Genomic DNA, 24,814 nt, shown 5'->3' on the forward strand with positions numbered 1-24,814 from the left:
CTCAGACGGGGCATGTATGAGGCGGCATACAAGTATCCCATGTGATTGAAAACATAACGTGAGAATTTGGAAAATTCGGAGTCATAAGTCGATATATAATTGATTACATTTTCTTTTCCAATAGATTTCTAAATTCATCAAGAGAAACTTTTCTAGTCTCAACCTTGAATCAATCAATTGAAAATAATAAGAATCAAGGACATCTGCATTCTACATTTCTTACACTTTCTAATTACCATTTTAATTAATTCGAGAGAGAAGTGAGAATACTGTTGAAGTATTGTACCTATTTATGAATATCTGTAACTGTCTTAAGGCTTGAGAGCCAATGCTAAACCAAACTTGGGACTCCTCTCCAAAGCCTGGGTTTGGAAGGCGCCAGAGATTGTCAAGAATGACTTCGGAATAACCTCATGCTGCAAAAGTGCCGAAAGATTGCCGTGGTTGTTCAGTTTTGCTTTAACAAACGTCTGACCGTTGATTACGTAGGAACATCCGACCGTCAATGTGTTCTCATTTGTAGAAAATCTTCGGCTAATCTCTCCTACAACAGCTCCCCCATTTAAATGATCAAGATGTTGCAAGTACGATGCCCTCAAGGAGTCTCCCTTGTCAGCACTGAAAAAGTGAAGAAACTAAATATGTCTCCAAGGAATTTAGAGAGAGAGGGAGAGCTTAACATTGTGCTGATTCATGCCCCAAAAAGTTTGTGCCGTATATATACTTAAAAATCAATGTAACTCTTGGAACACTTTATGAAAGGCTTCATCTCATTTATTCAATCAAAAAGATGCTTCAATTGTGCTATTTGGACAATCAATCATTAAAATACCTCAAGTACTTACAGGATTACTGATGTGCTGGAATTAGGATTTGTCAAGCTCACTCCCGCATTGTACTTTGAAAACTTTCCTGTAGCAGTCGAGAAGCTCATTTCTGCTCCAAAGGCAATGGTGGGTGTTCCAATAGTTGCAGAAAAATCAATAGGAGGGGACTGGTTTAGACCAACAGCAGTAGTAAAAGCTACGTGATCATGAAGATACTGAACTTCCAACTGCATAAAGGTAAAATTACAATTTAGCAAAGAAATGATGATATATTTCTCAGTCAAACTTCGCATCTCAATAATATAAAAGTACCTTGGTTAAGCTGTAATCAGGTAGTTGGATTGAAGCTATGGTTTTTGTAGACTGTACAATATCTGGTATTGTAACTGTCGTCAAAACCTGTCAAATAAAATAATTTACTACCAAGCAAAGCTCAGAAAATATATTTTAAATTTCAAAATTAATGAAATAGAAGCTAGGAAGATACCTTGGATTCAGTATCAACTTTGACATCAACTGTGCTATTATTGCACCTGAATTTTGCTGTCAGATCGCCAGAAGACAGTCGTCCTTTGTTCACCAAAGTGGAGTTCAAGTCCTGATGTTTGAGAGGTAAACATTACTAATACACATCAGAAATGAAGTATACGGAAAAGGGAAATTGACATACAGAGTTACAAATAGATTCAAAAATTGGTCCCCTGCCTTTTTAAAGAAGACGATTCATCCTCTAACAAGACCACTAGGAGAGGAAAAGCTAGACATTGAATTAAATATAACCAAACTGAGTTCACAAAAATCTGGCATCAATTTCAATCTATTTCCAAGGACATCGTAAGATCAGTTAGTGTGTCTTCTCTGTTTTAAATCGTGGTGTACGTCATGTTTTATATACTAATTTCTCCGTTAATATGGCTTCCTGTATTTCGTATCGTTGGTGACTGTGCTTTGATTGCACACTAAAAAAAAATATGGCATCAATTAATTTCAAACACACATTCAATTGTACAGATTAACAAGAAATCACAACAAACGGACTGGAACTGATATGCCAGGTGGTCATATATGCTAAACAGATCTATTCATCAAAACGCTTAAATCAGGAAATAAGTATTCAAGCCTTGGAGGAAGGGCTTATGAAGCAAGAAAAAATATGGAACTAAACGGAAAATTCCCACATTAAACAGTTTTCTAATCCCATGAAGTCGGGAGTCAATGATAAAGCAATTCATGTATTCATCAGTAGAGAGATCAACAGACGACAAATTTAAACGAAGAAGTAAATACAGCCAGTTTGGAATCGAGATCGGACATGAAATAAACGCACCAGAACATTACCACTGGAGGAGTTAATGGTGATCCTTTGGTCGGAGGTAAAATCCTTGTCGAGGAGATCTGCGAAGCCGGACAAATCAGATATAATACGCTCAGAAACAGAAAAGGCAAGGACCATGAGACTTACCTCTAGATTTCTGGCCTATAGCCGAGAAGAGTCCAGGTCCCTTGCTAGACATCTCTGCAGAATGGGGGTGGAAGAGTCTGTACAGTAAAAAAACTCGAGGGGTTTGGAGACCAGCCTGGGGTTTATGTAGGGTTTCTAAAACCCTTCGGCATCGGCGCGCTGGACAGCAATTATTTTGGATATTTATAATTATAGTTTTTGGAAGTGGTCTCAGGGTGTTTTACATCACGTAAAAATATTTCTGAAAAGATTTTTTTCACAAATTAAAATAAATTTTTTTACATATTTATTTCACATATTATAAAATTATTTTGAAAATTATGATTTGATTTTCATCTAAACACTCTCTTAAACTAAAATTACAAAATGCTTTAAAATCAGACCCGTTTATTTATTGTGATAGAACAGAACGACTTCATCATCCATATTGGCGGGTGTGAATTTTTTCCTTCTTGGGAGGCACACTGAATTAATTGTCGAACAAGCTATATTCAACGTTTAGAATGCGTGATTCTCATTAATACTGGAAATTATACTTATAATATGCACTGTAACCTATTTCCACTAATTCAGATTCCCTGTAAAAGCAAAAGTCTCTATTTTTTGGCCAGGTAGAAATATACCAAGCGCTTTGTCAGGGGCCTGTAGCCTAATCTATACTTGGTTTGCCCTGGCTTGGTCTGTTTTAAAATAGAAAAAGACTCAGGCTTTTTTAATAGTATGTTTAGTCTAATAGGTCAGGTCTAGGCTTTTAAGAAAGCTTGTTAGGCCTGGCCTGGCCTGTTTTTATCTTATTTTTTATTTTTATTTTGTACTTATATTTAGTCTTATTTTAAATTTTAATATATAATTATAACTTGCTTCCAATAATATTAACTGTAATTAAAATTTAAAATGTTACTTATAACATTAAAATTTAAATAAATATTAATAAAAAAATATTTATTATGTAGTATGTATATTTTATATTTTTTATTAACTTATGTATTTTTTACTTTGTATTTTGGAAATTTTAAAATTACAGGCCTTTTTAACAGGCTCAGGTCACGCCAGGCTTTTATACAGGCCAAGCTCAGGCTAAAAAAAAGACCTATTACAGGTCACAGGCCAGGCTCAGGCCAGTGTCTCGCTAAACAGACCTGGCTTGTTAAGAACAAAACCTAGCATAGCCTAGCCTGTTTTCACCCCTAACCAACGTACAAATCTCATATCTAGTTTATTTATATAGTAGAGAAAAAATTTAATATAATTTTTTAAATATTTATAGTCTAATTGATTTATGTAAAAATTTCAAAACAATATTTTTTTGAATTTCAAAATTTCAAATCAATTATATTTACTACACTCTAATAATAATTGACTACATCTGAAAAGTAAATGACAACACATTTTTGTAATAATTTTTTATTTTGGATTTAAAAATTTTAGAAATATATTTTGGGATTTTTCCTTGATTCATTTTAAAATATTTTTAATATAAATTTGTTCAATTTTAAAGTATTCATTTGATTTTTAATGTAAGACCTAATTGAAAAGTTAATAACCAGTTTTTTTTTCAAAGTTAATCCTAATAAAATTTCCCAATAATAATTAAGTAGGAGAGAGAGTGAGAGAATTAAGCAAGATATTTAAAATGTTTTTAAAAAAACATATTATATTAACCAATTTAATTAATATCTTTAATCTATTCAAATTAGGTAATTAAGTTATATAAATATATTATTTTATATTTAAGCATGGCCTATACATGCCCAAGGAATTCAGCCCGGGTCCATCTTACTTTAGATTCAAACATGGCCTGCAAAAGTCGAAGAAATCATGTTGGGAGGGGTGATGCTGATGATGCTTTCTTTACTCTAGGTTTCATGAGGCGTGGGCACGAATATAGTCGAGTTCATTGAGTTTGACCACGATAAAAGTGAGTCGACTCGTTGTGCATGCGTGGAGATGCAAACTCGGTCTTGACAAGCCAGGGGGTGACAATCTGGCTTGAGAAATTGGAGGAGTTATGGGGTGGAGTCATAGCACTAACAGACCAGATCCTATCAAAACTATAAAAGTAGGATACTATGCGGGATGCATTATGATTTCACTCAAAAGTGTATGGGTTGATGATGGCTGTAAATTAGATATGGAATGGAAAGGGAACTCCTTGGCATCTCAACGCCTTTTGGTTGAAGTCACTTCAGAGAGCCGGGGTCGAGGAATAACGTGCTGGTGAAGGGAAGCAGATTTTGGCTTTACACCTTCGATCCCCCGGGGTTAATATTCCCCTCGAAGCAAGTTGGTTTGAATAATGACAAGATTACAATGTAAATCATGAAGATTAGGAGTTCCCCTGCTGCTAATTGCTGAATACAGTTGCTGTTATTTGCACTGCTGATTCACTGTGTATTTTAGGTTTCAGCAGTTCTCTGTATCATTCATATTCCAGAAACAGAAAAAAAAATTAATTGCAAACAAATTTGGATGTGCTTACAAGCTTCCAAGACATACAAAGAGCTAGGTCCGAATTTTGATGGACCAACCACTTAATTAGAACATGGATGGAAGTGATGAGATAGAATATAGGAAGCATCTCCACTTTTAAAATTACTGCCAACGTGGATAAGAATAACAGTAAATCCGGGACAACGAAAGAATTTTTTTTATAAAAAAAAAAAGTATAGATTTTTCTCCACATTTGTAGCCTGATTATTCTCTAAATATAAGCAACTAGTTAATCTTGGAAAATAAGGGGAGCGGATTCGCAGTTCCCATTCCCACAATTGATGGGATCAATGAGAACAGAGCAAGAGCGAGCGGGTCGATCAGCACAAGAAAGGTTGAGAAAGAAGCAAACATTTCAAGCATGGAATCCACGTGGCAAAATACCCAGGAGAGGAACCCTCCATGCCGTAGTATCCAAGCACTGCTTTTGCTTGCAAGATTGTGAACGAAGCCAAGCGCCACGAGTGCCGCTCCCAGAAGGCAAAGCTCATAACTAGTAGTAGTAGTACTGTTACTGTAGTACATTTACTTTCCAAAAACAATCCTGGGCAGACGCTTAAAAGACACATCGCACGTGTTTGCTTGGCGATAGTTTGGTACGGTCAACATTGAATCCCTGCACGTGCCAGCCCATCCCCCGCGGAGAGGCAACACTATTATGATGCACCGTTATCTCTATTCGCATCCCATATATTTAGCAGGACCCTCTTCCTCTCGAACCTTACCGAAGAGATTCCTTTGGCTCCCTAAACCCCCCATCAATCGCTGTTTCATAGTTCCTCTTTTAGTCCGACGCCCAGGAGACTCATGGGGACGGAGAGTCCGGTGAATTTCACTTACATGGGAAGGAGTATCAGCGAATTGACCACCAATGATCATTCCTCTTCTGCTTTCAGCGATTGCAACAGTGACAGATCCGGTGAATTTCCGACGGCCTCTTCCCAAAGGCGAGACCTCCTGATTGCTTGTGCGTCCGACAATTCCGATGATTTGATCGTTCAGCTGGTGAATGATCTCCAGTCTTCTTCGATCGATGACCAGAAGCAGGCCGCCATGGAGATTAGACTGCTGGCCAAGAACAACCCGGAAAACCGTCTTAAAATCGCCAAATCAGGCGCTGTCAAGCCGTTGGTTTCGCTTATGTCTTCGCCTGACCTTCAACTCCAAGAGTACGGCGTCACCACGATTTTGAATCTCTCACTGTGCGATGAGAATAAGGAGCTTATAGTTTCTTCGGGAGCCATAAAGCCTCTGGTTCGAGCACTCAAGACAGGGACGTCAACGGCAAAGGAGAACGCGGCATGTGCCTTGCTTCGCCTCTCGCATATAGAACAGAACAAGGTGGCAATCGGAAAGTGGGGAGCCATTCCCCTGCTAGTGAAACTTCTCGAGAGCGGCAGTTTCCGAGGGAAAAAGGATGCCTCGACGGCGTTGTACTCGCTCTGTTCGGTGAAGGAGAATAAAATAAGGGCGGTGCAAGCCGGAATAATGAGGCCGTTAGTGGAATTAATGGCTGATTTTGGATCAAACATGGTGGATAAGTCAGCGTACGTGTTGAGCGTGCTGGTATCGGTGCCGGAGGCGAGAACGGCGTTGGTGGAGGAAGGAGGAATTCCGGTGCTGGTGGAAATCCTGGAGGTCGGGTCGCAGAGACAGAAACAAATAGCAGTGGTTATACTATTACAGCTTTGCGAGAGCAACGCCACCCACCGCACTATGGTGGCTCGCGAAGGAGCCATACCACCGCTGGTGGCTCTGTCGCAGTCCAGCGCCACTAGCTCCAAGCATAAGGTTTGTGCAGTAACATTATCCGGGTCATTGATCGTGCCCATTTCTCCGGTTGTCACTGACGTGGCACTTCCTCTGCCGCCACGTCAGTCTCCTCGGATACACACCTTAACTCGCCATTAATTTCCTTGGTTTGGGATTTTGCCCCATGTTTAGTCTACCACCAATAATTACATGTTTAAAAAAAAACATTTTTATGGGTAAAAAATTTGTGGTTTGATGTTATTATTTAAACAGTAATAATTGTCAGGGGATTACAGTGTTGGATTTTTGTCGCTCATTGTTTGTGTGCGTGCTGACAGGCGGAGACACTAATAGAGCTTCTGCGGCAACCAAGATCCGGCACCGCCGCTGATTGTGCGTCGGAGGTCTCAGCCTAAGCCCCACCGCTCGTGAACGTCTCGGAGGAGGGAAAAAAACAAAAAAAAAAAAAGAGAAAGAAATGATATTGTAAATGTCTTTGATACGGTAAAGCTTTGTAAAATTTGTGATGAATGAGATGAGTTTCGTTTTTTTCTGTTTGTATGGGCTGGGATGGTAACGCTCCTCCACCAGTTCTGTTTGGTTTCATTGTACACATATCTAGAATCCTTCCTTTTGCGTTGATTGGCATTGTTGGCACCATCAATAAAATACTATACTGATTTTATTTTTAAAAAAATTTAAAGAAGAAATTCTCAGTCAGAAGTACCAAAACGCCCTGACAGGTGAAGAGGAAGGGGGGGAGTAATAGTTGGTTTTGGTTTTGTTAAGGAAAGCGTGTGCGCGTGAGTGTGATGATTTGGAAACGGTCCACATGAACCGCGTGGATGAAAGCAGCCAGGAAATGAGGGGTTCGGGGAGGTTTGATAAAGATTAGAGAAAGGAAGGGAACCGCGGAAGCGCGACCTTTTATTTTGTATATCCATAAATTAATATATTATCTCTTCATTATGAAAAAGCAAATTGATTCCCCTTGTGGACCCCTCTTGCTTGGCGGCTCTCGTCCTTTTTTCTCTCTTTACGCTCCCTTCCTCTTTCATATATTTATTACGTGTTTTTAAGCCTTTAATCCTTTTCCGCTTTAAAGATTTTTTGTAAAGTATATTTTTCCTATGATCTCCTCGCATAATTAGCGAAGACTTGACTTTGCCCGTCTTACGTCGCTGTCAAAAGATGCATGGAATATGTCTCGAAGCCACAGAAGCTAAAACAGTAAAACCAGTGAAAAGACAAGTCGAAGATAGGAGATAGCTTCTATTATGTGTTGAAGGGACATACAATCTGTCATTGGATTTGGAGCAAACAAAAAGGCGAGTCTACTTAAGATGTACCCGATCACATTATGCTTCAACGTGTTCATTCCCAAGTCACGACACCTGAGATACAAGTGACATGAATGTGTAGGACGAAAGAACCTTTGACGTGAGTGAATTCTCATCAACTCTTGCTAAGAAATTCATTAAAAATACATTAAGGTAAGAGGAAGTCTTGTATTTTTATAACTTATTGCAAACCAAACGGCGTAAGTGGCTTCCTTTCTCTTTTTTCCTTTTTTTAGACATAAGTGGCTACTTTTGTTTATAAAATAATGATCAATTATATTATATAAAAAAAAATTAAGTATATAGGGGCAACCGCGCACACCAACCACACAATCAAAACTCAACAATATTACTCATGCTCCTTAATTAATTAGATTTTATATTCAGGACAAAACTGCTATAAAACTTCCATGCAACAACCACTAAATGATTGCTTTCCTTTATTTTTACTTTTTCGTCATAGTGGTTGCCTTCCCCGTCCATTCAAAGAGTAGGGGCTTGTTTGGAGCTCCGTTCAAAATAGGCTTTTAAGCAAGTTCACGTAAGCCGAGACAAAACTCTCCTCACATACTTACCTCGTATTCCGTAAATCACGTTTGAAAAGCTACTTATAAGTCAATCCAAACAAGCCCTAGGTTACTTGATATAGATGGCGCTACCTTCTATTTTTTTTAATAGGTATAGGTATCTTCTTATTAGAAATAATTCTATTCAAAATATTACTCCTCCAGTCCTTAATATAGGACCTAATTGTTGAGTTAGTTTTGGTCCTAGATATAAGACCCATTTATCATATTTTTCAATTTTTTCTAAATTACCCATATGGATACTCCCTCAACCATAATCAAGTACAAGAGGAATATGGGTATTAAGAAAGATAATTATGGTATTTTAGGAAAAACGTGTCACATTTCTTATAATTAACTAACTTACCTTACTTCTTTAATCTAATCAAATTAGTTAAATATGTCTTATACTCCTCCGGTCCTTATTATAAGACCCAATTTGACTTTTTATTTGGTCCTAATTATAAGACCCAATCCATTTTGTCTCTTATATTTATGCATTTTTTCCAAGATAATCCTTCTAATAATGATAGTTTTAGCCAATATACTTAATTAGCAAGGATATTTTAGGAATAACAATACTTATTTATTATAAATAACTAACTTAACTTACTTCCTTAATTTTCTCAAATAAGTCAATTGGGTCTTATAATTAGGATCGGAGGAGTATTAAAGATCAGAGGAGTATTAGAACATCTCTCTTAGTAAAAATTCAAATCTTGATTCATACGACGCATTAGTATTTTTGTTAGATTCAACTCCATGCACGGGCTACCTCCCTTTGTCCATTCAAGCAGGTGACTTGGTGCAGACGGGCGCGTGGCCTGAAAAGGGGCTTGCGTGTGTTGCGATGTGAAAACTCACAGTCATACCAATTCTTAAAACTCACAAATATTAAAAACCAAGTTCTCAAAATCACTTAAAACAGAGCACCGTCATAAGAAAAAACTAGAATCACGGAAGGCAAACCCACTTTTTTCTGCATAGAGAAAATAATTTTCACCGTCACCGGATCCATTTGGATAGAACCAGTTTCAGTGCTTATCATTTTGATGAGTGTTCTAAACTCATCAAATCTGAATCATTTATATATCATTTATATGGTTAAAATTTATTTTTTTTATTTTTATTTATTCAAAATAATTATTTTAATATGAATAGAATTTAAAATGAAGATAATTTTTTAACTATTATTCTTTCAAAAAAATAATTTTTCTATTTGAAAATAATTAATTAAAAATTTTAAATATAAACCATTCAAATTAAATATAAATGATACAGATCTAATAAGTTTAGGATACTTATCAAAATGAAGATTATTAAAGCTAATTCCTCCCTTAGCCACATCTCATGCACTGAGGGCTGTGCTTTTATTTTGGTATGACGTCAGTTAAGTTTCCGGTTGGTTAAATGTTTTGTTGGATTGTGACTTGACCTGGTCGTTAATTACAGTCACTTGGTGTATAATGTGATGGGTTCACCTGACCTTGTCAAGCCGAGTGGATCCTTTTTTTTTTTGGGATACAGAGGTGGATCCTAGTTCTATGCATTTTTTCAAAATCTTTTAGACTTTGACATCTTCCATTTTTTTAAAATGCAATTGTCATTTTAAATATATGATTATTCATTTTTTAATTGATTCTTTCAATATCTACCCATGGAATAATGCCCACTATTCCATTTTCTTTTCCAAGACCAGTGCAGCACGCGAAGAAAATTGGAAGGAAAAAAAATCAAAGAAAGAAGAAGAAGAAAAATCTTTCTGCTAAAATATAAGGGATAGGCAATTAATTTACGGATATTAAAAAAAAATAGATAAACTAGTTATTTATAATGAATGCGTTTTGGTTTTTCTAAATTACTCTCCTTAATCATATGCATTGGAAATTGAAAACATTCCTTGATTGAGAGTCCTATAGATACTATAAACAAAAAATTATAAATTTATGAGATAAAGTATGCCGAGATTTTGTATTTAAGATTAAAATCAACCTTTATTTGAGTCTTATATTTAAAATTAAAAGTGTCGGTTTTTTTTTTTTCATTGTAAGGAGACCCATTCTGTGCGTGCTCATCCGGTGTTTATCGATTGAATTGAGTCCGAACTTTCTTGCGTTTTCACTTTGCGTATTGTCCTCGTTCAATGGCTCTAAATGAAGATACTGAGAATCAAATCAACAAGAATCTCATGATTTCAATTGTCAAGTGTGTATTACCGCACGCACGCACATTTAATTTAATTTGTGCTCCTCCAATGCATATTACGAATTTGGTTTAACTATGTTAGATGGATGAAAAATATTAATTAAAAAGACCAGTATCATGCATCAGAGGAGTACTGATAATTTTAGAGTTCGTGGCAGTGAGTTATAGTTATTGGCATAGATGAAAAAGGTCCTCAGCAATAGGACTAGCCATAAATTGACTAAGTTGCTGGGTTGCAAAACTTAAATCAGGCCGTGTGGTGGTCAAGTATTGTAATCTACCAATGAGTTTTCTGTAAGCCTGAGGATTATCTAGAGGCTGCCCTTTAGTTTTTGAAAGTTTCAAATGAGGATCCATTGGGGAGGATGCAGGTTTACAAGCCAAATAGCCAGTATCTTCAAGCAACTCAAGAGCAAACTTCCTTTGGGAAAGAAAAATTCCTTCTCTAGAGCGAGCTAACTCTAAACCAAGGAAGTATCGAAGTATACCAAGGTCTTTTATTGTAAAAGCATCATCTAGCTTCTTTTTGACAGAATTAATCTCAGTCATACAATTTCCAGCAAGGATCACATCATCAACATAGACAAGGATCACAGTAAAGGAATTAGAAGATGCTTTGTAAAATAAAGAATGATCAGAAGGGGACTGTGAAAAACCATAGGAAATCAAGGCAGCAGATAGCTTAGAGTACCATTGACGACTTGCTTGCTTAAGTCCATAGAGGGACTTTTGCAATTTATAGACCATGTTGGGCTTAGAAGGTGTAAAACCCTTAGGTAGTTCCATATACACTTCTTCATGTAAATCACCATGCAGAAAAGCATTATTTATATCAAGTTGATGTAAAAACCAATTTTTGGCAGCAGCTATAGATAGCAATAAACGCAGCGTAGTCATCTTAGCAACAGGACTAAAAGTATCAAAGTAATCAACCCCTTCTGTTTGGGTGTAGCCCTTTGCTACTAGACGGGCTTTATATCTTTCTATTTCTCCATTTGCCTTAAACTTGGTCTTATACACCCATTTACAGCCAACAGTTCTCTTACCAGGTGGTAATGTAGTGAGTACCCAGGTCTGATTCTGCTCAAGTGCATGGATTTCTGCATTCATAGCATCCCTCCAGTGTGAATGTGTAACAGCTTGCTTGTATGTTTTAGGATCAGGGACAGAAGTAATATTCAGGACAAAGTTTTTATAACTAGAGGAAAGAGATGAATAAGATAGAACAGATGAAAGAGGATACCTAGGAGCTCCTTTGCTGGATGATTGGTTAGTAGTAGAAATAAGGGCACAATGATATTCTTGCAGATATGAAGGAGGCTTGTGTGATCTGGTGGAACGACGAAGGTTGTGATCTGGTGAAACAGGGTTGGTATGTGAAAGGGGAGAGCTAGTGGGAGATGTAGAAGTAATAACAAGAGGAGAAGGTTCTGGGTCTGATGTGGGAACTTCTGAAACAATGTTTGGTTCAGAACCAATGATGGGTTCAGAGATAGTGGAAGGTTCATGAGCAGTGGAGAAGGGAATATCATCTAGAAATGAAGGAAAAGACTGAATAGTGGGTTCTGTATTTGTGGTGATGGAAGGGAGTAAATTGGTTTTAAAAGGAAATTCAAATTCATAAAATATAACATCTCGAGATAGAAAAATCTGATTTGTGTGGAGATCTAAGACAATATAGGCTTTAGAACCAGAAGGATATCCAAGGAAAACACACTTTTTAGCTCTAGGATCAAATTTGGACCTGTCATGTTGTAAAGTAGATGCAAAACAAAGGGAACCAAAAACTTTGAAATCACAATAAGAAGGCTTAGTATTGTATAATTTTTCAAAAGGTGTAAAATTCTTAATGATGGGAGATGGGAGTCGATTAATAATAAAAACAGCATGTAAAACAACAAAAGACCAATAAGCAATAGGTAAATTTGATTGAAATAGAAGTGCTCTAGAAACATTCAAAATGTGCTGATGTTTACGCTCAACAATACCATTTTGTTGGGGAGTTGCTACACAAGATTTTTGATGAATGATTCCTTTTGAAGCATAAAAATCAGGCATGGAAAACTCAAGTCCATTGTCAGTCCTTAAAGTCTTGACAGAAGTAGAAAATTGGTTTTCAATCAAAGCTAAAAAATTCTTGAGTTTAGTTCTGGTATCTGCTTTACTTTGCATTAGAAACAACCAAGTATAGCGGGAGTAATCATCTACAATGGTTAAAAAATATTTATGTCCTTGAACAGAGGGAATGGAGAAAGGACCCCAGATATCAACATGTATCAACTCAAAAATTTTATTACTGGAAGTATTGCTTACAGGAAATGAGAGCCTTTTTTGTTTGGCAAAATGACAAGTATCACATGTAATCGAATGAGGATTACAATTGAAACTAGAAAAATGTTTATTCAAAGTTGAAAAGGTGGAATTGGAGAGATGACCCAACCGTAAATGCCAAAGGGGGAAGTTTGAATCAGAAGCTGTGGATGATATATTGATATGAGATTTATGGGTTGATGGTAACATATCTGCATTTAAAATGTATAGCCCTTCGAAAACTTTAGCTGAACCAATCATCTGCAAAGGTTGGAGTAAGTGTATCTGACAAGAATGGGAATAGAAGGTTAGAAAACAATGTAGAGATAGAGTAATTTGGGAAACAGAGATAATATTGAATGTGAAATCAGGAAGATACAAAACGTTAGTCAAGATTAAGGTGGAGGAAAGAATGACTGTCCCTGAGAACGAAGCAATTGAGTGGGAACCAGTAGGCAAACTAACAGAAATTGGAGAAATGGACTGATAAGAAGAAAATAATTCCAGAGAACAGCAGACATGATCAGTTGCACCAGAATCAATGATCCAGGCAGACAAATTTTTAGAGGAGGCAGAAAGAATTTTACCTGAGACAGGGGATGAAGCGGAAGCAGAAAAATGATTAATGGAGGAAGTAGAGGCTTGAGGAGGATTGAGGAGAGTAAGCAGACGCTGGTACTGAGCAGCAGATAATTGTGGAAGAACAGTAGCTGTTGAAGAATTTGGAGGAAGAGACACAGCAGTAGAGATTTCTTGAGCAGAGGCAGAACCATGAGTACTTAATTGATGCACCGTGGAAGAAGAACCAGTTGAACGAAACTTGAAGCCGGGAGGAAATCCATGTTTGCGGTAGCAAGTATCTTCAGTGTGTCGCGGCTTACCACAATAGGTACATAGTTTATTGGTAGCTTGTTTAGAACCAGAGGAGGCAGGACGAGGAGCCTTTGCCAACAGAATCTTGGAGTCATGAACTATGTGAAGCTCTCGTTCTTGTTGAAGGACAAGGGAAAACACACGATTGAGAGAAGGGAGAGGATCAATGAGCATTATCTGTGACTTGACGGAAGAGAATTGCTCATTCAAGCCTTTTAAAAAACGAATAACCTGATCCTCTTCACGATGCTTGAGAGCACTTTCGGTAGAACCGCAATTACAGGCCTTGAGCGGACGGATGTTGAACAGTTCATCCCATAGAATTTTAAGACGAGTATAATACTCACTGACGCTCATATTGCCCTGTTTCAATGAATAGATTTCTTCCTGTAAATCAGCAACTCGAAAAAGATCCGATTGAGCGTAACGCGATTTCAAATCGCTCCAAATTTCAGAAGCTCTATCAAACCATAAGATGCTCCGGGCTATGGTTGGTGACAAGGATTTGACAATCCATCCTTGAACAAGATTATTACAACGCTCCCAAGCTGGATATAGTGAATCTTTGGCCGATGGAGGAGAGATGGAGCCATCTATGAATTTCAGTTTATTCTTTGAAAGTAACGCCATTTTCATCGATCTTGCCCAGCTGTGATAATTTGATCCATCTAGCGGTGGAGCAACAAGCACCAAAGCCGGATTCTCACTGGGATGTATGTAGTACGGGCTGTTTGGGTCAATAACCAGGGAAGAAGATTCAGAAGACAGGGCCATGAAAACGATAGGATAGGATTCGGAAGAAAGAGGAAAGGAAGGTGGAAGAAAAAGACAAGAAAAGAAGGGAAGAAAAGTCAAAGATAGACGGTGGAAAGAAAAAAAATCAGAGAGAGAGTGGGGTGGCTCTGGATACCATGTGACTTGGAGAGAGAAAAAGGAAAAGTGGAAGGAAAACGACTTGCCTTTCATTAATGACATATAATGGTATATATACAAATAGTTCGGATGTAACTGAATAACAAACTATACAACTAATAACAAACTATACAACTTAACTTAACAGAATGTTAATCTCTATCTTATACTTGTCATCGGCTCTGGCTTGTTTGTCCGTGTCTCTCCAAAAACAAAATTGCGATCGTTTTTGTTGCCAAACAAATTAACATTGATATGCTAATTGTTTTGATCATCTAGCGATTTATCCATACTCATGACTCAGTAAAAAATTACGAAACGATTCTTCCTTTTGTTAATTCGGTCCTATCATAGATATCCAGCCGAGTTAGGTCCGACAGGGACACGTTGACTAGGATGGAATTGACAAAATGACCGCTCACTCCATTCAACTGCCTCATGTTAAAGTTTCTTCAATCTTTGATTATGATTCTTTTTTCTATCTTCAGAGATATTTTGGTTAAGTTTTATCTTTCAGGAGAAGTCATTATTTATGCAGAACCAGATTTTAATATACATGATTGAAGATGACCAAAGTAGAATTTGATTTTGCGTAATAAATTAATTCTTCCACCAATGGGCGTCTAAAAGAGGAGAAGACAAAGCGCCATGAATTTTATACTAATTTAGTTTACTTGCACGGAGAGGAAGCAATCCTCCCAAGTCCCATCCGACTTGCCAAGAAGCTTCATTACACACAATAAGACACAAAGGACAAAGAACAATAGTGGGTTCCTTTTTTTTTTTTTTGTGGTGTTGAGGTCATATTAAACACATCGTACAAAGGCAACTTACCTAATCAACCAAATAAATTAAATAAGGCATGCAATGATTTAATCCCCACATCCAACCTGAGAGCCAATTTGAAAAGAATAGGGAGTGAATTAGTTGGGTTGGTTGCATCACACAAGAGGAATTAATTGAAACAGTGAGGAAGACGAAGCACGAACGTATTCGCCGTTTCAGTATGAAACCTACACAGTAAGCAAAACAAGCGAACCCAAATATTTCATCACAAATTAAACGTGACTTTGTGAAAGCCCCCACTCCCAGGTACAACCTGCGGCTATTTATCTTCTTTGTTTTAGTTGCTAACATTATACGCCATTGTTTGGTTTTGTTTTGTTTCCACACACATATAGTGATTGATCATGATTACTTCGCAATTGATCACGGATGACCAATAATGAACCACCCTTCTTCACTGCTTCCACATTCTTCCATGTTAACCATGTGCAAAACACTTGCAAATATCCACCTATTTACTGCACGTGCAAAAAAATATCTTAAAATGATTACTCATGAACCATTAAGCTCATTCATCCCATCAAAATTATACCCGCAAAACAAATACTCCTCCGGTCTTTATTATAAGACCCAATTTGACTTTTTATTTGGTCCTAATTATAAGACCCAATCCATTTTCTCTCTTATATTTATGCATTTTTTTCCAAGATAATCCTTCTAATAATGATAGTTTTAGCCAATATACTTAATTAGCAAGGATATTTTAGGAATAACAACACTTATTTATTATAAATAACCAACTTAACTTACTTCCTTAATCTCCTCAAATAAGTCAATTGGGTCTTATAATTAGGACCGGAGGAGTAATTCAGATTCTGTGTATATTTCAGATGATATTGTGTTGAATACAGAAACAACATAGCATTTTTTTTTTGTTGGGTATTGGAACAACATGGATAAATTATAACCACGAAAAACATTGGCTATAACAAAGGACGAGATCGAGGCCCAATATCTTAGTGGGCTTTCTCATGAACCATTCCGCAGAAGTAACCTGGGCCTAGTCCGCTTGACGAGGACGCTGCTTGGCATGGTGGCTCTTTCGCCCATATCTTCAAAGGAAAACTGGATCATGGATAACCTCCATCTCAATTCCCAATTATACCCTTAATTTCACAAATTTTAAAAGCAGAAGAACGCAATATTGATTATTAAAATACACTAAAGGTGTGCCAGGAAAGTTAGAAGGAATTAGCATATTAAATTATGTTTCTTAATTTGCGTACAACGGTAAAAACCTTAAAACAAGAGATTGTTTTTTTCCACAAAAAACGGAGAGAAAGTAATTTTGGAGGAGAGGATAATAATGAAGAAAATGAAAGCATATATTCGGAGATGCCCGACAAGGAGGAGAAGTGGGCATCCGATACCCACCTCTGAGAAAACAAAAAGGGAATTAACTTAGTCTCTAACAGCTAATTGCCGCTCTCGCCAATCAAGAAAGTGCCACATCCAATGCTGTAACTATAGTTTATTTTCGAAGAATAAAGAAAAGCAGGGGACGAAGAGAATCATGGTGGGTGGCCGCATCGTTGGAGTGTGATAAGCACGAAGATGTCGTAATGCTTTAATTCCTTCGAGTTTTTTTTTTTTTCCCTGGCACAGTATTGTCTTATTGAAAACAATCATGACACTAAGGTCCCGTTTGGTAGGAAGCATTGAAAATGAGAGATTGGGATTGAAATTGTAATTGAAAAAAATCATTAAAATAATACTTAGCATGAGTAATTATTTGTTATATGGGATTAGGCAAACCCATAAAGGTAGGATTGGGGAATACCACTTCCCCCCATGGTATTCTCCAATCCCACATATATGGCTTTGGCTAATCCCATATATCAAACAATCTTTTATACTAAACACTCTCTTGATAGATTTTCTCACTTGTAATCCCAATTCTAATCCCTCATTTTCAATGCTTCCTACCAAACGCAACCTAAATATAAACATTTTTCCTAACAAAGATTTGAATTTTGATTTGTCATCGTGAGAAACTAATTGTTTCCGCTAGATCTTATTCTATCAGTTCCTTCAAGTTTTAACTAGCAGAAATCATCGTTGTCCAACATGACACAAATCCTATAAGCAACCGTAGTCAGACAGCCATACCAGAATCAATATCTCCAGTTGTGCTTGTTTCATGCAACCAGTTGAGCCTAACTATTTGTTTGGATAGAATTAAAATTAGAGAGGCATGAAGGAAAACCTCCTAAAATAGTACTCCTCCGGTCCTAATTATAAGACCCAATTGACTTATTTGAGGAGATTAAGGAAGTAAGTTAAGTTGATTATTTATAATAAATAAGTGTTGTTATTCCTAAAATATCCTTGCTAATTAAGTATATTGGCTAAAACTATCATTATTAGAAGGATTATTTTTGAAAAAAATGCATAAATATAAGAGATAAAATGGATTGGGTCTTATAATTAGGACCAAATAAAAAGTCAAATTGGGTCTTATAATAAGGATCGGAGGAGTATTTTTTTTTTGCTGTTTTTGAAAAGTTTTTCTTGTTAATATTTCTTTCCTCCATTCTTTCTAATTTTTTCCCCCATTTTTCCTCCATCCAAACATAACCTTAAGTCTTCACTCGGAATAACCTCTAATTCTGTTCGACCTGCACCTAAACATTTGATTCTATAGTTGAACGAGCATAAATAAAAAGTTGTTGAGGGAGGGGACCTCATTCGATGTTCATCTCAAGAATAAATACCCCGTACTTGTTTTTGAGAAGATGATGATTAGCTGATATGCCAACCGTCCAAATTTAACTTTAATGGCCTCGCATTATTTTTTTAGTTAAAAGTTAATTTAAAAAAGAGACAATAAAAAAAAAAAAAGAAACTGAAATTTTATAAATGCTAAATAAGAAATATCGACAAAAATTTATTGTCATCTGTAAATTCAGACTTGTTAATACCAAATAAAGTTGTGTTACCAAACTTGATTTAAAATTTATAATTTTCAACTTCTTTTTCTGTTATTTTTTCTTTAAAAAAATAGTAATAGTTAAAAGTTCGCTCTTTTTTATGTGACAATAAAGAGCTTGAAAATAAACAGCAAGAGAACCAGGTCGCTGAGCCCTGCCAATAAAGCACCCTGTATTTTACTTTTCTGATTATGTAAACCTTAATTAATTTAAATAGATTAAATAAACTAAAAAATTATTTAATTATATTAATAAAAGTGACATGATCTCCTTAAAATATTCATGCATATCATAACATTTGATTCTTACATTTGTTATTAAAATTAACTTTCTAACTGACTCTAAACTTGAAAATGAGAAGCAATTTTTTAAACTAAAATACAACTTTAAGACGGAGATATATGATATATGATTTTTTTTTGGGGGGGGGAAATCAATCTCATGCATGATCATGTCACTGTGATATACTTTTTTCACTTTGCTTAAACACATCTTTTTATTTTAAAAAATTGCTGATAACTTAACTGAGTACTGTGGATGTTTTTTTTTGGTAAAGGAAGTATTGTAGATTTTGAAAGTACATAATTTTCAACTATTCAATTATATGCTTTAACATTTACTGATCAGTAGGTAAAATATTTGGAAAAATCACTGAGATTAATATATACATATATATATAACCACAAAAAATTTCTCATAACAAGTAAGTGGCATGAACTTTGCTGTTATCTCTTACATTAAAACTTATGATTCACTTGTTATGGAATTTTTTATTATAATTATATTTTTTTAATACTTACATAATGATCTTCCCAAAATATTTTGAACACATGCTATACGTTTATATAACTGTAATCTTATTTTATTTTTACAATATGATTTTTTAACAACTAATGCATTTTATTAATGGAAACAACCAACAAACAATATACAGCTACAACAGATCTGTCAAGTACAACAAAGCATATCAACCAATGCCCCTACGATCCAACAGCACTAACTCTCGTTCGAGAATTCCACCGTTTCCTTGTGGTAAATAAACTGGACAACTTTATAGTTCATGCATGCGACTAAAGTAAGATGCGCACTGATTTATTAACTATGCTGCTTGAATTCGATGCAGGGACATTCAAGGAATCGGACTGTAAATAAAAATGTAGCATTTTAGTTCAATTTTGAAATACCGCTGCATTAGGTAAACTAATTTGAAAATAGGCCCCTAAATGTTGAAAATCTGCCCTGCTCTTTTCTGTTTTACTTTACCCCCTATGTTGAAACCAAGAAGCAAAATAGGAAGTATTTCTAGACATTCCAACTCATTTTACACGCATTTATCTATTGAAAAGGGGTAAAATAATTGAATAATATAGATAATTCCTCGCTGGCAAAAAATATATATAATTCATCTTTTTTTTATTTTAATTATAATACACTACAAAGTGAATCTTAAATTTATTTTAAACTAGAGGTAGTGTTTGTGCAGTACTCCCTGCAATCCCAGATACAAGACTCCCTTCCACCTTGTCCTTTATCCTGGACATGGGATTTCAGCGTGCAATGCTATTGTATTAGCCATTGCTACATAAGTAAAACTTAGGTTCGCATGCTTACAATCAATTTTCTGATCAGAGCTCAATATTTAAATTTTTGTGATATATTTAATTATAGCCAATAATATTTAAGTAAATGATAAAATGATAAAAAAGTCAACTATTAAGGTTTTGATTGAAGAAATAGCCGTAAAAAATATAAGCAATAAACAAAGGGATTGTTTGAAATCATAATTAAAAATACGTAATAAACACACTTCATGTAGATCGGGACAAAACTCCTTACACACACTCACATACTTATTCTTTATTCCGTAAATCATAATTAGAAAACTGTTTATAAGTAGAGCTGGTAATATGGGTTGAACCCGTGGGTCTAACCCACCAACCCGCCAGTAAACGAGCCTTTTGAACCAGTCCCGCCAGGCCCGCAACTCGCCGTGGGTTAGCCCGCCAACCCACGAGCTAACCCACATTTTTTTTTTATTTTTTTTAAAATTTTTTAATTATTATAATTATATTATTATATATTATATCCTATCTAAAAAATAAAAAAATACCTATATAATTTATTTGGTGCTTTTAATCAAATATTTCAAGAAAAAACAAAACTTTTATTTTTTTTGGATATTATATAAGAAAAAAATATTAACAAGTTAAAAAAATTCACACAAAAAAAGTGTTGGCAGGCCAGCCCACCAACCCACCTTGGCGTAGCCAACCCGCCTTCAAATGGGTTGCTTTAGCCTAGCCCATATGAGTTTAACTCGTCACGAGCCTACCCGCAACCCGCGGGTTGGCCCATATTACCAGCCCTATTTATAAGTCATTCAAAACACACTCATAATTTTTGTACTCATAGAATATTCTATTATTTAATTAACTTAAAAGTGGGTGAGTAAATAAAGTCTACCTATTAGCTCACTTTTGCAATTAACTTTAATAAAGATATACTTGGTAGTTTAGCTACTTTCCTTCATTCCCAATATTTGATTGAAAAACTCACATATCTAAGACACGTAGGAGTAATATAATATCTAAATCAATTTTAAGATCCTACAATAAAAAAGGTTTGCATTTTTATATTTTTACAAATCATCACAGTGTCGTTTACCCATTATGTACACATTTTCTTCTCATGATCTTTTTTCAATAAAAACTTCGCCCAGAGTTGAGAGCAAGATATCGAGCCATGGGATAAGGCCCGGCCCCATGCCCCCATCCAAAGACGGGTCTCTTGTCTTTTGGATCCCAGCTAGTTTTATGTTTTGGCTATTATGAGTTGCCGACTAGTTGTCTATAATAAATATAAGTTATTTTTTTAAAAAAATTTTATATATGCAACTAATATAAATATTTTAAAAAATAAATTACAAATAGAGGGAGCAAAGTATATTAATATCTTATATTTAGAACAAAATTCAATTCTCAACTATTATTAAGTACGGAAAATAATATGATGTAAATATTAGCTTTTCCTTCTCATTTCTGTCCTCTACTTAATCATGTCACAAAGTAATCTACTTGTAAAAATTCAAAAGTGAATAGGAAATTTATATTTTTTAGTTTTTACCAAGAGTATTTTTGAAAATATATGTTAATTATACTTAGAAATTTATACCTGGGAAAAATAAAACTTACAGTTAAGGATTAAAAAAAGGTGAGAATTAGGATTTATATGTAGTGATGAAGGAAGTGTAAAATATATAAGACTGCTGCCCTATCAATACGCGCTTGATGTTCTTCCCCAGCCATTTAATTCTTAAATTTTGATCAATTTACGGGTTGCCAATCTTGTTTAACCTATTCATTATCCACTTGGAGATATCCAAAGACTGAAGATGCTCCTATCATGGTTCATGGAATGGAATATAAAAGTAAAAATGGAAAGCATATATTGAAATCTTAATTATGAATACTTACTGTAAAATACAAATGGCGCCCGCCGCAAGCATCAAATGACGAACTCGTGCCTATTCTTATCCCTTCCAACGTCATAAGTACACCCATGAACCATCCCAGCCCAACGTAGTCCACACCTCACTCGCCACGCGTCCAGCTCTGGGGCATCCAATACAGACTACAGTTCTCTACAGTACCCTTCTGCTTGGATTGAAGTTGACGACTTGAAGTTGAACCTGTTTTCTTCGGATAAATAAACAATAGAGTAATTAAGAGAAGGAATGGTTCTTTTGCTTGCACCTCCACCTTCTACAGCCTACACTTGCGGGATCTACCTATCGGCGAACGTTACTGATAAAAGCTACGCGCCTGCGAGGGGCACGCGCTACTGTGCGAGGGCTATTTCGAGCTGACGAGCCAAGTAGGCAGGAGCACTCAAATGAGGCAGATGACCCTCCGTGTCTAACCACTGCACCGTGGTCCGGCCGCCCAAGTGTTCCCTCATGTAAGTCGCCACCGACGCCGGCACTGAAACATCCCTGGCCGTCTGCATAATACAACACGGCACCTTCACTAAACCTAAAATCCCTCTCAGATCGCTGTTAAAAACCGTCTGAGACACAAACAGCGATATGTCGGGCCTCATGTTGAACAAGGTCCTCGTGAATTCTCGGACTGCCGCCGGTACGTCCGCTCCGACCGCCAGAGGCGCGAAACCGCTTGCCCACGCTTCGTAGTTATCCTTCATTGCAGCGAACACTTCTTGGATTTCTGCTTCCTCGAATCCTCCGTGGTAATCGCTGTCGTTTAGGAATCTGAAAAGGAGGGCGCAAATTAAAGGTGAAAAAAGGAATTGAAGGCAGGGGAACCAAAGGATGGTGGTATGGATCGTCACCTGGGAGAAGCGCCGATGAGGATGAGTTTGGTGAAGAGTTCGGGACGGCGAATGGCGGCGAGCATTCCGATCATGGCGGAGATGGAGTGACCGACGTAAGCGCAGTGAGTGACGCGAAGAGCGTCGAGAATGTCCAGGAGGTCGTCGACGTAGGCGTCGAGGGTGGTGTAGCGGCGGAAATTGAAGTGGTCGGGGTTAACACTGCCGGCGCAGACGAGGTCGTAGAGAATGACAGTGTAGTGGCGAGTGAAGTAAGGAAGGATTCGCTGCCAGGCGGATTGATCGGTGCCAAAGCCATGGGCAAGGACGAGGACCCTGTCGCCGGAGCCTTCGACGCGGACATTCAAAGCGTCGAGGATGGAGGTGCCCATCGTATTGGGGGTGCGATGTTGAGGGAAGAGAGATTGAAGAAAGGAACTGAGGGAGGAGAGAGAGGGGAAGGAAGGGAGGAGGGTGTGGGTGAATTTGTTTGTTGGGAATCGAATGGGAGCGAGGAAGAGGAAGCTAGGCGCCAGCTAGCAAGGAAAGCTATGGCAGAGTGGAGAAAATAAGGCAGGCGGGTTTGTGGGGGGTTGGGGTTTTCTGTTTTATCTCTGTTGGTTTTTCTTCAACCCTCCGCCTGTTTGCTTGGGCGGCGTTTTCGGGTTTATTTATAAATCAAATATAAAAAATATAACAAATTAAGTTTCCGTAAATTATAAATAATTTGAGTTCTTTTATATTTTTTATTTAAAACTTATAAAATGTGACATTAATTATTTATAAATCCTTAACATTGTATTAGCTACTGTTCTTAATATAAAAACTAGTTATTTGCTCAAAAATAAAAAATAAAAACTAGTTAGAGATTATATTTGATTCTAAATATAATACGTCAATTCATTTGTCCTTCGTATTTATAATTTATTCTCTAAAATATATTTATTAATTATAAATGTCAAGAAATTGTTATTTAAGATAGTCATGATAAAAAAAAGTATTTTAGAAAAATTAACTCATATATGTTATAAAAAAAACAAACTTAACATGCTTAAATTAGCTAAATACTACCTCCGGTTTTTAATATAATACCTCGTTTGATTTTTATTCTGGTCTTAAATATAAGACTTCAGTATACTTTGTCTCTCATATTTATTCATGTTTTTCAAAGTAGTCCTTGTGATAATGATAATTTTAGTCAATACACTTGATTAACAAAGATATGTTAGGAAAAACAATACCTATTTATTACAAATAACTAATTTAACTAGTTTTTCTAATATATTCAAATTAATCAACTAGCTTTTATATCAAAAAGAGGATATAGTAGTTTTTATATTAGAAGCCGCATGTAATGTTTCATTCATTCGCAGCAATATGATGCATGAGATTCTGTAATTGTTGGTTTGTTTAATGAATCAAATTATATTGTTACTTTTTTTTTTGCTAAGAAAAACATCATATGCCCCTTAAATTAAAGGTTAGATCACACGCATCTAGCATTTTTTTAACTTCGAAACTGCATAGGAATTAATTTTTGTCCTTAAATCTGACATTTTTTTGTCTTAATTGGATTAATTAAATGATAGCTTTTTGTATGTGATCCAATTCACGCACAGAAGTCAACTTTAAAAAATAGAAAAAGTTTCTACATGCTATTCGATCGATTTGGCGTTGCAATCACGCCTCTTTTTCATCACAAATTTGTTCAGTGTCATTCCTCTTGTCTGAGGACCATAAACTTAATTCAAGAAGAACATATATGATGTTCTATACTCAGTTTTGTCAAAAAGGAGAAATTCAGACAATTGGGGAAAAAACAACACCGACATAAATTTAAAAAGTTAAATAACTTACTTAGTTTTAACCGATGTGACCTTGTTTTCTTAAAATTCTCATGCATGCAAAACGTTGGCTTATACTCCTCCGGTCCTTATTATAAGATCCAATTTGACTTTTTATTTGGTCCTAATTA

The 24,814-nt window shown here is 36.1% G+C and overlaps 3 protein-coding genes across 4 annotated transcripts; 1 reads left to right on the forward strand and 2 right to left on the reverse strand.

Annotated features, from left to right (window-relative positions):
• Nucleotides 1-94: 94 nt before the first annotated feature.
• Nucleotides 95-16,565, reverse strand: LOC114761672 (mitochondrial outer membrane protein porin 2-like). Of its 2 annotated transcripts, XM_028951094.1 has the most exons (7): nt 16,561-16,565; nt 2,290-2,329; nt 2,155-2,222; nt 1,315-1,425; nt 1,140-1,226; nt 846-1,054; nt 95-618 (listed from the first exon to the last, which is right to left on the reverse strand). In XM_028951094.1, exons 1-7 carry the CDS (start codon nt 16,561-16,563, stop codon nt 312-314), a joined length of 825 nt encoding a protein of 274 aa, XP_028806927.1. In that variant the 5' UTR covers nt 16,564-16,565; the 3' UTR covers nt 95-311. The 2 variants fall into 2 exon arrangements, with proteins under 2 accessions (XP_028806927.1, XP_028806926.1); XM_028951093.1 differs by lacking the exon at nt 16,561-16,565 and having other exon boundaries at nt 2,290-2,369.
• Nucleotides 5,470-7,157, forward strand: LOC114761671 (U-box domain-containing protein 4-like). Its single transcript, XM_028951092.1, has 2 exons — nt 5,470-6,570; nt 6,870-7,157. The coding sequence occupies exons 1-2, from the start codon at nt 5,587-5,589 to the stop codon at nt 6,945-6,947; spliced, it is 1,062 nt and encodes a 353-aa protein (XP_028806925.1). The 5' UTR covers nt 5,470-5,586; the 3' UTR covers nt 6,948-7,157.
• A 5,350-nt stretch (nt 16,566-21,915) lies between the features above and the next one.
• LOC114761685 (strigolactone esterase RMS3) lies at nt 21,916-23,462 on the reverse strand. Its single transcript, XM_028951108.1, has 2 exons — nt 22,861-23,462; nt 21,916-22,780 (listed from the first exon to the last, which is right to left on the reverse strand). Exons 1-2 carry the CDS (start codon nt 23,229-23,231, stop codon nt 22,351-22,353), a joined length of 801 nt encoding a protein of 266 aa, XP_028806941.1. The 5' UTR covers nt 23,232-23,462; the 3' UTR covers nt 21,916-22,350.
• Between the last annotated feature and the right edge of the window lie 1,352 nt (nt 23,463-24,814).

The sequence above is a fragment of the Neltuma alba genome, unplaced genomic scaffold (assembly GCF_004799145.2).
Source record: "Neltuma alba isolate B1F8T4 unplaced genomic scaffold, ASM479914v2 tig00011128_pilon, whole genome shotgun sequence".
Taxonomy (NCBI): Eukaryota; Viridiplantae; Streptophyta; class Magnoliopsida; order Fabales; family Fabaceae; genus Neltuma; species Neltuma alba.

Bases quoted from the DNA above. Each gene is read 5' to 3' on its own strand.
- LOC114761672 (XM_028951093.1), bottom strand. From the start codon at position 2,341: ATGTCTAGCAAGGGACCTGGACTCTTCTCGGCTATAGGCCAGAAATCT. The intron at 2,223-2,289 runs GTAAGTCTCATG...CCGGCTTCGCAG, and splicing joins TATAGGCCAGAAATCTAGAG to ATCTCCTCGACAAGGATTTT. The intron at 1,426-2,154 runs GTGCGTTTATTT...CTCAAACATCAG, and splicing joins CCTCCAGTGGTAATGTTCTG to GACTTGAACTCCACTTTGGT.
- LOC114761671 (XM_028951092.1), top strand. From the start codon at position 5,587: ATGGGGACGGAGAGTCCGGTGAATTTCACTTACATGGGAAGGAGTATC. The intron at 6,571-6,869 runs GTTTGTGCAGTA...GCGTGCTGACAG, and splicing joins CCACTAGCTCCAAGCATAAG to GCGGAGACACTAATAGAGCT.
- LOC114761685 (XM_028951108.1), bottom strand. From the start codon at position 23,231: ATGGGCACCTCCATCCTCGACGCTTTGAATGTCCGCGTCGAAGGCTCC. The intron at 22,781-22,860 runs GTGACGATCCAT...CCTCCTTTTCAG, and splicing joins CTCATCGGCGCTTCTCCCAG to ATTCCTAAACGACAGCGATT.